General features: G+C 42.0%; 1 protein-coding gene across 2 annotated transcripts in view; it reads left to right on the forward strand.

Annotated features, from left to right (window-relative positions):
• disc1 (DISC1 scaffold protein) overlaps nucleotides 1-14,477 on the forward strand; it is a 44,858-nt gene that overhangs the window by 17,021 nt on the left and 13,360 nt on the right. For both annotated transcript variants that reach the window (XR_010095387.1, XM_063491223.1), the window contains exons 9-10: nucleotides 23-211; nucleotides 8,568-8,628. Coding sequence is in view for 1 of the 2 variants with exons in the window: in XM_063491223.1 (XP_063347293.1) it covers nucleotides 23-211; nucleotides 8,568-8,628 (250 nt within the window). In the remaining variant the exon portion in view is untranslated. The remainder of the gene's footprint in view (nucleotides 1-22; nucleotides 212-8,567; nucleotides 8,629-14,477) is intronic.

Here is a 14,477-nt window from a genome sequence, read left to right on the forward strand (position 1 = left end):
CTCCTGTGGTGTACCGGTGCAGGTAATGACTTCAGCAGTGCTAAGGAACTGAAAGCAGAGATGAAGGCGGTGTACCTGGAGCGGGACCGGCTCGAGGCTCTGGCCAAGAGGCTGCACAGCCTCAGCTCAGGGAGCAGCCAGGAGCTCGCCAGGATGAAGGAGCAGCGGCAGCAACTCAGACAGGAGCTGGAGCAGAGGGAGGCCCAGCATGGTGAGTCGCAGAGGCTACCCAGTATGACTGACAACATCAAACCCTTGTCTTTACTATTGTTAAATTAATATATAAATATACAACACTGTTACTTTATTAATTTTTGTTTGTTTTTTACAAGGAGTAAGACTTTATGGTAATTTTTAAAAAGTGGTCTCGAGCAATAGTTCTGCAGGTTTTTCTTTGGGCGTTGGCTGCTTTTTCATTCATTTTCAGTTCAGTCCTTGTACCTGATCATTTAACACTGAACTACAAATCACTGAAGCATAAAAACTGTGCCTAACGGTGCAAAGGATGAAGCAGTGTTGTGCCTACACAACTTAGCATGAGAACACAGTTTGAAGGGCATAAAATAGTATTTCTGCACTAACAAGGTGATTCCCAAGAAGCTGTTAGCTGGAATCTTAGCATATTTCAGTATGCTGCTGGATAAAAGAAAAAATTAGGCCTAAAAGCTGTGTACAGTAGATGAACAGTATATGAACACGTTATGTCCTTAGAAAAAGACCTGACACAGGACCTGTGAGAAACATCTGGCCTTTCAATTTATCCAGCTGCTGAAGCCTCATCAGAAATGGTCTCTGTGAAAGGGTGGCTGTCAAGAGGAGGGAAACAGTCCAGCCAAACATTGACTTTCAGGCTTGTTAGAACTGTACAGAGTGTGTTTTGGGCTTATATTCTGTATTTTCATGTGTAGATTTTAATAAATTGCTGCATCTTTTGCCCATTATGGTATTACTTAAAAATCTATGTAGATATATGAATTTATATAATTTGTTGAGAAGATAAATCTCACACAGGTGAATATTAGCATACAGTTAGATTAATAAAATGTTCCTACTAGCTCCAGTAAGGCTCTAAATGAAGCATAGCTTCTTGTTTATTTTGTACCAAACTGAAATGTAAAAAATTACCATTCGGTTTAATGGGGGATTAAATCTGAAGTAGGGGCTAGATAGAAACCACTTTGGTTCCACACATAAAATTCCAGTTAATTTTATTCACATATGCAGGATTCTGTGGCTCATAGTTGCAGCTTTTACAACAAAAAGTATCCTGGTTAAATCGTTAGCACAAAAGAGTAAGAACTGTGCTAAATAAGCAACAGGTTTTTGGAGAAAAGCTCCAGAGTACACACTTATGACCATAAAATCTATACGGCAATTTTAGTTTTAGAATTCCCGAGGCGTGATTAACCACAAAACATCCAGTCAGTGAGCTCATGAGTCACTTTCATGCTTCTTAAGAGGAAAAACCTTCGGTGTTAATAAAACTAAGAGCACTGCTTGCTTAAATGAATCCTTTCCACCAGCCCTCTATCAGAAACAAAAATGAATAAAACTGGTCGAAGGAACATATTGATATGTTTGTATTATAATTATGAAGCTAGTGTGAGCAGTATTTATTTGCTTTTTTATTGTGTACAGTTTTAGAACCTAAATACACAAAACTAACATATTGCTTTTTAAGTTGACATCATAATGTCATTCATTCAGATTATGTTTCTGGCCTTCAGCTAGCACAGCTGCCTGCCCTTAGGTGCTCGGCAGGTTGTGTACACTTTGCCTTCTATGATTTTTGGGTTTTTTTTTTGCTGAGAACAGCTGTCTGCTGCATCTGGAAACAAACCTAATTCGAGCAGCATTCAGTTTTTCAGATAAGACAAAAATCTGAAAAACTGTGAAAAAGCTCAAGAAACAAAACGTAAGCTTAAGAGATGTTTATGTAATAATTCTCTTTGGGACATTACACTTACATATTTGTTCCATTGTTAACATACAAACAGTTATTATAGTAGCTTAGAATAAACATTTTAAAGCATGAATATGAATGAGTGCAGCATTACCTGAAACAGTGCTGTTCTTTTTTTTTTTCTGCCCACTGAGGCGTGAAAGCGTTTGTTGTGTACTTGAAAGGCGCCTCTCTTTTTCTTTGAATACACTTTTTAAATATCAGTCATAAATGTGAATCATGAGAGCTCTTTGAAAGACGAGTTGCCTCTTGATGTTGCTCCACACTGTGAGAGGACATCAATGAACAATGACTTTTTCTCCCAAATGAAGCAAAAGTGATCTGCTGTCAGCGGGGGAATCGGCTTCAAACGAGTTACCAGCAAGGATTGGCAGTCGCGAAGAGGCGAGGTGGCGAGGGTGGTGCGAGGGGAATTGAGCTTTAATTGTGTAAAGTTAGCCGGTTACCTTCGAGCCAGTGTGCGCAGACATGATGCATCAGCGTTCACACGCTCTCCAACTCGATTAAGATCTTAAGGAACGGGGGCTTGTCTTTTAAAAATTTTTTTAGGGTTCAGTCTTTAGATTGATTTGGCTTGCGGGCATTTGGTAGAGATCTAAATGGATTTTGACGGCACCACCTGCAGTGGTACTCTCTCTAGTCCATCAGTCACAGGGAGATTTCTAAAAAAGGTCACTTCCCTCACTGAGACACGCAGACGGGAGGATGAGGGGAGGGCGGGAGAGGGGGGTGGTGAAGTGATGGGGCTAGAGCAGGAAGTGAAGCGGCATTAGACTGAAGCTAATGCTACAACCTCCCATCTACCATATGCTGTTACCCAGATCATAAAGATCTGTGGCTGGAGCTTCACATTTAATGCCATTGTCCTGTCCTGAATGCACCCTTTCCTGTCCCTAGGGGGCACCCTTTTATTTTTGTACTCCATTGTTCAGGCTCAGTTGCATGAAGTTTTTAGGGTGTTGTATAGTAATGCATAGACTTGCTATTTTAGTCCATCCAGTCTATAATTGTATATCATTATAGGAGAAAGCAGCTCTTTTCATTTCAAAGTGATTATGTTTCATCGACCTCCACTGGATTTTTGTTGTGGAAGCACACCCAAGAACACCTCGGTCTGCTTGACAGCCAGGGATAACACTGATTTCTTCCATGACAAGCATCACCACGTTCACCTCAGCAGCCTAAACGCAGCGTGTGTGTGTGCCTCATCTTGAATAATGTAGCTCTGCAGGCTGGGAAACCAGTGGTACGAAACTGCAGCGGCTAAACAAAGGATTTGGAGTCAGGTGGTAACACGTCACAGAGAAGACGGCAAGTTAATGATTGGTTGCGCGGCGTGCTCAAACGCTCAAGTGGGCGCACACAATATGGCAGCAGGCGCAATTTCAAAATGTGTTGCTGACACCAAGCAAGGGGCTCATTAAACTGTCATCCTATTTGGTAATAAGGGGCTGGCACACACTTGCTGGAAACTGATAGCCCACCAACAGCACATTACCATTTCTTTAGCTGGAGGGGATTAGAAATTACTGTCTAAGTCAAAGCCAAGATGGCCATCCTTTTAGGTTTCCGAGGCATTTCTAGCACGCGCGCTTGTGGTATTAGTGTCATCCCGTACAAAGAAAACAGCATGCCCATTGTCATCGCGTGAGCTCCGAGGCAATGAATAGTCCTGCTGATGCCATGGAAAGATAGACATTCATCAACAAGCTGAAGCCACACAGATTCAGCTTGTTGAGTGCTTGCGGTGTGGGGGCTTTTTGGCCTGGGAGCCATTATGTCCCTAATTGCCGTTGGCACGTTTGCTGATGAATACCACAGCCATTATGGCCAGAGGTTTGATTCCCCGCTGAGAGTATAATTTTGTCCCCAAGAGAGATCTCGAGCGACGCTAAATTTACAAATAAATAATTGAAGAGCTGAATAAGATGCGTAAATGACCCCCAGTAGTGAGGACTTTCATATGGGGAAAGCTGCATCAGACTGTGTTCCTCTTCATTTAGCCAAGTAGTGTGGTAATGTCTGTTCACTGCCATTGTTACAATGCCAGCAGTTCTCTTGTTTTCTGCTTCATGCGGCTCAACTGGAACCCATTTAATTACTGTACCAGCTATTGTTTCTCCATACAGCTCCTGTTGCTCGTGCCGTAGTTTAAAGCCATTCAGTTCGAACCCAACTGTGCGGTGCTAGTCCGGCGGATTCAAGTGCACATCAATGCAAGTCACTCTGTGTTATTAGACAAATGCAATATTCTCTTACAGTAAAGGCGAGGACATATATGATTTATTCATGGCTCTGGCTCTTTTAGGGTGCTTCTGTTGAGAACATGATGGAATGTGTGACAGCTCTTCTCTGAAGAGCATCTGAGTGATTGAGAGTGGCGCGGTGGTTAAGTGGACCTGGGGGGAGGGAAAGCATGTTTTCTGGTCTCTGTCTCTGAAGTTTCAGCAATATTCAGTATTTTTTTCTTCCTGTCATTCCATTATGAATTTATCACTGAAAGAATTACTGCAAAAACACAATTGACTGAGGTACCACTCCAATCAGGCTCCGTCAATCAATCAATCAGGTCTTTTCTTCAATTACATACCGCTGAAACAAATGTTTTATATTCCTACTGTGCCTTCCTTCTCTTCTACGTGCACTGCAAACACGGTAAAGCTCAAAAAATGTTTGCAGCTGTTTGGTTTGGGATGTAATGCCAGGTTGTCAGTCCACCACACTGGCTCACACTGAAAGCAGCCGACTTTCCATCTTGTGGAATTACTTGGTATTTCTGTAATATTGTACTTTTAATTTCCCCTAAAACGACTGGAGTTTCTAAGTATATTTAGCTCATGATCCACAAATTTGCAGCTAAACGAAAACACCATTGTAAGATGATATATTGCTCGCGTATACATGTGGGAGATGCTGGGGGGAAGATGCATTTTAGTGAGAATGTACTAACCCGGAGTTCCAAGAGGAAACCTGGGGAATAATAGGATGCATGTTTAATGGGGCGGGATTGTTGAGCTGGTGAAGTGTCGAGAGTGCTCTGCACTTTTTTGGGAGACTTCCTCATTGCTGAGGAATGTTGCTTCTTAGATTCAGTTGTCAAAAACAAAAAATATATTTGCAGCTTGCTTCAGTAGAAATATAGTTTAGAGCCTCTTCTAAACAGTTTCTATTTACTGACTTACAAGACAGTGAGCATTTCTTAAGATTTCAGCTGAGCAGTTAGGACCCATCACTTAAAAAAACCCAAAACACAACCCAACTACAGTTTTGCACACAGCCAATTATTTGTCAAGTGATTCTTTTTGTTGTGCATTCAAGCACAACCCAACAATATGCTCCGCTATGCCAGCTGCAATCTGTGCATGCTACAGCTAGAGCATCATGGGTGATTGAGCGTCTGTCCTATATCAGGCTGTCCCTCCGTCAGCTCTGCTGCTGTTAGGTTCAGGTATATATGGTGGGAGTGGCTCCATATGCCCACTGCGTGTTTGTGTTTTACCTGCAGCGCTGTCACACTCAGACAGACCTAGCCAAGCTTAAACACATTAATCACAGTCAGTGCCTTCAGCTCAATTACAGACACACAGTTTTGTCTTCTGCCTTATTATTGCACAGGCTTTTATAACAAGCATATCACCGGTGCTCTGTTAGCGCAGAGCCGCCTCTAATTTGTTTGACAACAAGAAGGCCTCACAGACGTTTGGGTGCTTTTGTTGTTAAGGCGCTGAAGAAATGACCGCATTATTCACTTTGAGTTGGAGAGCTCTTTGAATGCTCGTGATGCAGGAGACACTGAACACACCTTGCCTTTATTAACTTTTTTCTATAAAACCCATAACTGTGATTGACGCTAGAGTTTTGAAATTTAAGTTCTGTCTATTATTGAATATTCTCTGCTTGACTTTTGGTTTCACCATGTTTCTATTCTTAGCTTTTCTTAGTTTTATTTTCATCATATTTTGTAGCCTAGTTATTGTTATTATTACATGGTTTATAGGTGACTCCTGGAGTTTCAGTTTCAGTTTATTCTTTTTCCTCTCTGGATAAGTCTCCATCTCTGTTTGGTGATGTCTTTGTTATTTCCTGTTTTACTTTGTTCATCTCTTATTTGTGTGTATGGTATTTAATTTCATCCTGTGTCATTAGTCTCTGACTAGTTTCAGCTGTGTCTTGTCACCCTGGCGTTTCCGATCCTCCTGATTTTCTTTTGTCTATTTAAAGCCTCAGTTTGTTTTAGTTCTCTGTTGTGTCATGCTGTTTTCCTCTTGTCTTTTTTGGTCTGCGTGTCTGTTTGTTTTACCAGGCCGTTTTCTCTGCTGCTGTCTTGGATTATGTGCTCCACCTAAATAAAAAGTCTTTTTTTGTGTTTCCTGAGCTCATTCTGCTCTTTGGGTCCCTTATCAGGACACGCTGACAGAAACTTTGTCTTTGTAAACTCTGCTACAGTTGTGACATCCTGCTTCATAGGTTTGTCTGTCACATCAGAGATTGTAACCATCAGACTCGTCTTTTTCTGAGTGTTAGAGCTATTTAGCTGAAGCAATTTAGCTTCGATTAGTCTAACAAATTCTGATTCATATATAAAGCAAATGACATTGTCGCAGCACCCAGTAACCCATTCTCCACATCCTTCAATGGTGTCTCAGTTCTGCTTGTGTTATGAATGAATGGCCTTTTCGATTTTGGCCGGGGTCCTTGGCAGCAATCAGTGATGTTTAATGCCTGCTGAGATCACTAGTGTGAAGGGAGTCTGAGCTCATGAATTTCCGATGTGGGCTCTGTGAACGCCTTTGTGAAGTTCCTTCAACACCAAATATGCCACGGCACGCATCAGGGAGTAACAGAGCGACTGTCTTCTTTATGGGCTTTTTAGTGCCGATTTTATTCGCATTGCCTGCCCATGACAGCAGCCTCCCGCAGTCTTACAGGAAGTGGTAATATCACCCAGTGCTCTGGTTCCACTCTGCGCAGGAGGAGGCTCTGCCGCTTGATTTCTCGTCCCATTCTATAAAGAAAAGATTATTTTCATCTGTCACGCCTGAAAAACCGCCGTAGTTTTACCACTGGTTGGCATGGCGACAGGACGGCGCACTCTCCTCTGTGTATAGCATGGCAAGAAATATTAAGTAAACAGTTAATGCACTTGTGTGTCAGTCTCCCACCTTCGTCTGTTTCTATCCGTCTTGCTGTTGTTCAAGCTGTAGCTCAGTTTGGCAACTCGCTCTCTGCCAGCTAAAGTCAGGCTTAATGCCCTCCATGTATTATTCAGTGGCTATCTGCTTGCAAGCTGCTTAACAGAGCCAGCATGAATGGAAGTTGACAGGGGAAGCTCTATCAGGTAGGATAGGATCTCACGTGGCAATTAGAGGGGTGGTAAGTGAGCTGTCTGGTCCACATACAGCAGATATGTGATAGCTTCTCCAGCGCCCTCTGATTGCACAGATTTGGCCACTTTGACTGAAACGAGTAACATCCCTTCCTGTGACTCCCACATTCGAGCCCCCATAAATAACCCAACTAGCTCCATCTCAGCTCTTCCTCCAAGTACAGGAATGTGTGTGTGTGCAAGAGTGTGGAAAGTGTGTGTCACGCTACTGTCGCTGACATTTTCCTTTTCTTCCTGCTGTGCCTGGCCCCGAGAATATGTCACCCCCAAGCTGATGCTGTCTATTAACCACCATCAAGACAATGATGCAAATTATATTTCAATCCGCAGACTTTGTCTCTGTGTGAGCAGCCTGAGCGGCATCACATAACATAACAGTTTCCCAACTGTTTTTGGCTTTCCTAGATCTTCATTAAAGTTTTTCTTTAAGTAGGAGTATGCACTCACGTAAAATATAATCATACTCACTTTAAAAAAATTTTTTTTACCAAATGTTAGATGAAAACTTTACACCATCTCTTCTGTATTCAGTATTTTACTATTTTTCTAGACAATAGCTTCCTCTTAGAGTAGCCTCATTATTATTGTCTTGCAGTGTCTGTGATCCTTTGACTCCAAGGTTGGAACCAGTGCTCCCTGCTTCCAACCTCCCTGGTTATAACTCGGGTCTATCTGTCTATAGATATATATAGATAGCATCTATGTTTCCTATTCCTATTGTGCTCAAGGATTGGATGCTCCTATGGGCAGGGCATATTCTCATGTTTCATACATGAGCTCATTAACGCAGCTCAGTCCTCCTCTCCATCCTGACTACTGCTCAACCAGCCTCCTCAGGCACAACTCACTGCTGGCAGAAGGGCACAGGAAGCAACATAAGCAATCCATCCAACTTCATGCCCCACAGAAAATCTGGCAAGATATAAAGAACTATGCCATGATAAAATCCCCTTTTATCCTTGGGCCATCTACAGTTTTATCCCCTCTGAGAGTAGAGGCAGTGATCTCTCCTCATTTCTGTGTTTGTGTTAAGAGAAAGCCAGCTGCTCCTCTAAAGTGAAGTGTACTGTTGCAGTTTCTCTGCACAATGCCGTCACCAAGTGATGACAACTAACTTTTCTAACACGTATATCATAGCTATTGATGCGTCAGTGTTAACAGTATTAGAGGTGTGACGTAACGTGCTGTTGTTCTCTTTGTTCTTTTTTTCTCACTCAGAAAGCCGCCTGAAAGAGAACACCAGCAAGTATATTGAACTACTGGAGGACAGATTGCACAGGTAAGGCTTGTCTGTTCTCTCTGCTTCTTTTTAATACAGACGCGAAGACTCTGTGTTCCTCAGACTAATAAACAAGGAGACATAAATAAAGCAGCAGCCTCCAAGGAATTTCCTCTCACGCCTGCTGTCCTCTAACCAGAGCAACGTCTCCTCAGTGCATCACATCACCTACCACATCATGCTCTCACACCTTTTTTCATACGCCGTTGTCTCCTAGAGCCCCTTCTCACATTGCAGTCTGTCTCTCACCTACACAATTTGTCTTCCTCTTCCCACCTTCTCACATACCTTTTGTACCTTTTTTTTAGGCTTCGACATCAGCTCATCTCCCACCTTTCCGCTCTTCCTGTGTGTAAACCATTTTAGACAAAACAATATCTATCTTCTGACTGGTTCATTGTTTCCGTCTGCGAACTCAGAGGTTCTAAATCGCAAAGGACAAGTCGTGTAACGGGTTGCCACCCATCTCACCTGACTTAAGGAGTGAGCTGAGGAGCTGAGAGTGTGGATCCTGGTGAACATTTGAGTCCATACAGCTGCTTGTGCTTCTTTTATAGTTCAATCACCAGATGGATAGACTCTTTGGCAGACAAACAGCGACTGGCTCTTATTCTACAGGTTGTTGGAGCAATTTGTGTTTTACAGATGGATAAATATAGCCGGTAATGATTTTGTGCACCACATATGAGCTGTTCTTTCCACTCAGTCTATTCTAGTTGTGTTCAGAAGAGAAAAGGTTAGGTGGTATGGGTTTACTTTGAGCTTGCAAAAGCCTTTATTATCACAGACCCTGTTTGTCTACTTGACCTTTGTCTCCCTTTGTGGTGTGTGTAGGGGGGCACAGCTTTGTGTGTTGCATCCTTGGAGAGGCAGGGTCACCTCTTTGGATGAGAGCCAGGACTCAGTGACATACTGCAGGGCTCTTGCTTGTTGAAGGATGCACAGACTGGGGGTCTGCATGGTCAAGGAGCAACATGGTTGCGATCTCAGCGCCCAGCAGGGAATCGCGCCTCAGGACCATCGCTGTCAATAGGGCAGATGGCTGCTTTGTGTTTTGTTTGTATGATGGCAACACTTCTGAGTTTCTAGCAGAGGCATTTGTCAGAGTATTTTAGAGAATGGGATGAATCGCTGCCTAAATATAAAGGACAAAAAAAGGCAAAACGTTTGTTGAGGGCTAGGTGCATAGATAGATAGACACACACGCACACAATAGATGACAAGCAGCCTACGTAGGATACTATCAAATACAGAAACTGCATAATGAAAGTGTGACACGTTAAAAATATCATCTAAAAACAAGAACAAAATTTAAGACTGAGCATAAAAATGCCGGATGTTACAATACAACGTCTCAGTGGTATCACCAGTGGAGACCTTCTCTGTCACCGACAGGCCTTCTGTTAGGAAAGTCTCCGAGCTTAACCTGAGATAACCCTGACGACACTGACAAGGTTATATATTAAAGTTCTTCAGTGGGCTACAGAAAATGTTATAACAATATAAAACCTTTTCCACAGGCTGAGCGCTGCTCCTCACAGCAAGTAAATGATTCTTCACACGTGTGCCCCATTAAACAGCCATAAAACCATCTATAAAATGTTTAAGTCTAAAATCTCCTTTTAATTTTCTTTTACGCAAACCATCTGAGATTACAAATCCTGAAAGCTTAGTACTGCTCCCCGAGGAAACCATCATTAACCACCATTACCAGTAAAACTGGTTTGCAGTGGAGCTGCTATATACTGTGTTCCTGTTTGAGATACTTTGCTACGAGGGCAGATGATTACATACTGTAAATCATAAGTATTTCACCCACAGACTCTGCAAAGGGAGGATGTAGACACTATGACATCACACACTGATCAGTGAATTGCTTTGAAGCCTCATGTTTGGTGTTATTTTTCATAAGCGAGGGGTGAATCCGACTGAGACACAGAGGATGCTGCTCGGTTGTATGAAAGTGAATTGTACATCACAAGAAGTACAAGTTGCCCTACTTGGACTTTTCCCCTAAAGACTTCTTTACTATTGAAGAGTCACCCCCTTCCTGCCATTAGAAAGAGTGCAGATCTGAGACACTTGTGCATGCATCCATACATCCCTCTTCCTAACTACTTATTTAACTCCATGACTTCCACACTGGCTTCAATTTTCAGAGCCGGGTCAATGATATAGTCACATCACTCTGAAAAAAGAGAATTTCCATTCAAGGACACCTTCTTGGGTGACTGTAAACTAATTTTCTCGGCCATCACATTTTATATTAATTGATTGGCTCTTCAGCCTTAGATCGGCCTCCATGACCAGAGGCGGTCTAGATAAATTCACAAATATAGCTCTGATTTATGGCGTACACCAGTCCCTTCCACCAGCTCCCGCTTGGCACAGTGACACATATTTGCCTTGATTGAATGTGCAGTTTTCCCCACATGTGCATACACCACTAACCCACCCACACACACACACACACACACTCATCATCCACTGTAAATGTTATCAGTCAGCTCTAATGTACATTACCATTGATAGAGTACCGTGGTGATGGGAAGTGAGGAGAGGAGGAGGGGAGAAGGGTGGAGAGAGGCAGATTAGTGTGCTGAGATGTCTGGTCTCCGTGGAGACGGATGGTGTTGAAAAAACCAATTATCTTTTCCTTGCTAAAGACTAGAACAGGATGTTAGAACAGCGCAGATGCTGTAAGTGTGTCATCAGAATAAAAAACATTTTATTCAGATTAGCAGCACCACACAGTTGTTTAATACATTATGCAGATGTTTCATTAGGAAATGCTTCTCGTTTTTGTCCCTCATTTATATATTCATTCTCCTGTAGAGATTTGAGCGGCATATATCATACGCGACGGATACTGGCACAGAAGCCATTAAATGCTGAGATGTATAGTTAAATTGAAGATGCTCTATTAAAATCTAAATGAGAAAAAACTGGGATAAAATGTGCTCCTCTCTTACTTTTAATATACAAATTCTTGAATCTACATTTTTTTTAAAGTGTTTGGAACACTTAAACTGGATTTGCCCATCTGGCTTCTGTAAAAATCTCCTCTAGTCATCCACCATACAAACCCCTCCCAGTCCTCCATCTATCACACCTCTATCACTATATTATTAACACCTCTCCACAGCTGGTGTTATTTGTGAGGCTAATGTTAAGGTGAAACATTATCACATCTCCTTTCCTTTCTATTGTGTGAAGTCTTATTTTATAGCTTTTATGTTTCCTCAAAAAACAAAAATGCATCAATGATTATATTTCCTTTCTCTCACTTTTCTAAAACAACCAAGAAATGTGCTCATTTTACCCAGAATATGATTTTTATGTAACAATGAACTATGACTCAAAATCTGAGCAATTTTTCATGCTCTGAACCTGAAAACCATAGACTGTATATAAAAGATGGACTCCGCCACTCCGACTCACGTGTTTTGGACTCCCTTTTTAAAAAGTCAAATTGATCATTTTGACTTAAGTCGTGTTAATATTTTTGGAGGCAGAAGTGACTGTATTTTTACAAGAGGGTGAAGTTATAAGTTACCAGCTAAAGCACCTAACTTAGTTAGCGTGCTGAATTCATAGACCATATAGGTGCATCGCCCAGACACTGCAAAGGGTTGTAGCCCATTTATGGAAGATTTGCAGTACATACACTGCCTATGGTACCAACAGTACTAAAAAAAAATAAAACAAGTACTCTTGGTATTAAAGGTATTGTAAATGTCAGTTCTGGTGACATCTCTACAGTTAATAAAACACAACAAACCGTGTTCATTGTCAATATTAGATCTTTAAGTCGGATGAGGATATTTGGCAATTTAAAAATATACTGTATAGTATACTGGCTTATATATCCTTCAAACACTTGACAGATAAATAGATTTCTTCAACATTTGTTAGTTGTTATATGTAGTCATTTATGATTTCTTACTAAGATTATATGACACTGCAGTTTAAAAATAATCCTGTTTTATTGTCACAGCAGGTTGTGTAGCGTACACTGGACTCTCCTCTGATTAGCTGGCTCTTGTGTTTGTGCCGTTCCAAACATTTGTGTTGGGTGAATCATACAACGCCCTCTGGTGGACAAACTATGTAATGTCAACACTCATAAATGCGTTCCTCCGGTCTCTTCTTTACCTTTTAAATTTTCATTTACCGTCCATTATAAATTTGCTGATACTGATAAACTGGCCAATTACTAATGTCAGTTAGTAGTGCACTAAAAATGACCAACTCTTCAAACAATACTCATAAAGAATATGGTGAAGGAGGTGTTGTTTTTTATGTTATGTTTCTGTACTTAATTCTTTATTTTCTTCAGGTCTGTTTATGCTTCTACTTTGTATGTTAACTGTTGACTTTCTTATCTAGGACACTTTTGCAAAAGAGATTTTAAATCTCTTAAAGTCTGACTTTCCTGGTTAAATTAAAGATGAAAAAAAAAGGATAAAAAATGGTCAAAAGGTCCAGTTCAGTGACTTGCATTGGCTGAGGTAGCACCTAGTAGACAGCTACCAGTCACAGCTCACTGCTTTGGCATCACCTGTTAGTCAAAGCATGTAATATAATTCATAACATTAAGTTTTAATATTATCTAACGTTGAGTTAAATTCACAACGCTATAGGGACGAGACAAAATAAAACATGTTTTCTTCCTGGCTGTAAATGAGGTTATTTCTGCTGTGAAGTTGGACATTTTAACACGGGAGTCAAGGGGATTGACTTGCTTTTGGAGCCAGCATCGAGTGGCCATTTCAGGAAATGCAGCTTTTGGCACTTGGTTGTTGGCTTCATTCTTGAGCCCTGGGAAGTTTTTGAATGATGGTCAGACTGGATGTGAACCCATAATGTGCCTCTTCTCTCTTGAGACGTCTAACTGAACCCGCTGGTACCTGCAGGACCCAGTCACTGCCCCGTCGTTTAAAAGTTCCAGCAGATTTATAACCCTTCCTCAGCAGCAGTCTGGATTGAATGCCTTGAGGGGAAAGAGGAGTCCTGTCAGTCAGTAGTCCCACAGGGAAGCGAAGATACTATAGAAAGAGTGTGCCTGTCTGTTTCTCTTCCTTATTACTGGGCCATCAGCAGCGCAGCACGCCCACACCCTGCCACTGTCAGATGGCAGTCGGAGCGGCTGCCACCAATTAACCCCGTGGGCGACGAGTTCATACCGGCGGGCACCAGGACGCCACCATCACAGGGATGCTTAGGCGCTAACATGTTGTCTGAATTTTCAGCCGACAGAGCCCTAATTCCAGCGCCAGTTGTTTGTAATGAATTGTGGTTGACACTGAAGAGAAGCCGCTTTGATCGATGAGGCCAGCTTTGACATTTTTAGAAGAATTTATGATTTTTATCCCCACAGAGAGTGATTTATGGGCATGTAAGTTAACACATGTGTGCTCACCCATATCTGTGTGTTGCATGTGTTCCTCTCCACTTCGGAAGAGACAAATAACAATGGCACGGCTCATTGGGTGCATCCCCACCGTAGCAGAATTCAGAGGCAGCGAATTGGTGATGGCGGGGTGGGGGTGGAGGTGGGGGACTGGGCTGAGCAATTTTTCTATTGTCTGTCTGCCAAATGAAGGTTAGAGAACGACTGAGAGGCGTGCGTTGGCAGGGTACAGAGGTTGGCAGCCCTTTCAAGCAGGAGATGGGCTGGAAAACAAGTGGCATTCAATTTTTGGGATTTTTTTTGGGGGGGGTGATTCAACCCTGAGAGAGAGAAGACTGAACAGAGGGAGAGATTAAACAATGTCATCTGGGTGCATTTTGCCTTTGAGTTTGTTTATATATCATGGAGAATGAGCCACTGTGCACTTTTCAGGTGA

The sequence above is a fragment of the Pelmatolapia mariae genome, linkage group LG13, assembly GCF_036321145.2.
Source record: "Pelmatolapia mariae isolate MD_Pm_ZW linkage group LG13, Pm_UMD_F_2, whole genome shotgun sequence".
Classification (NCBI taxonomy): Eukaryota; Metazoa; Chordata; class Actinopteri; order Cichliformes; family Cichlidae; genus Pelmatolapia; species Pelmatolapia mariae.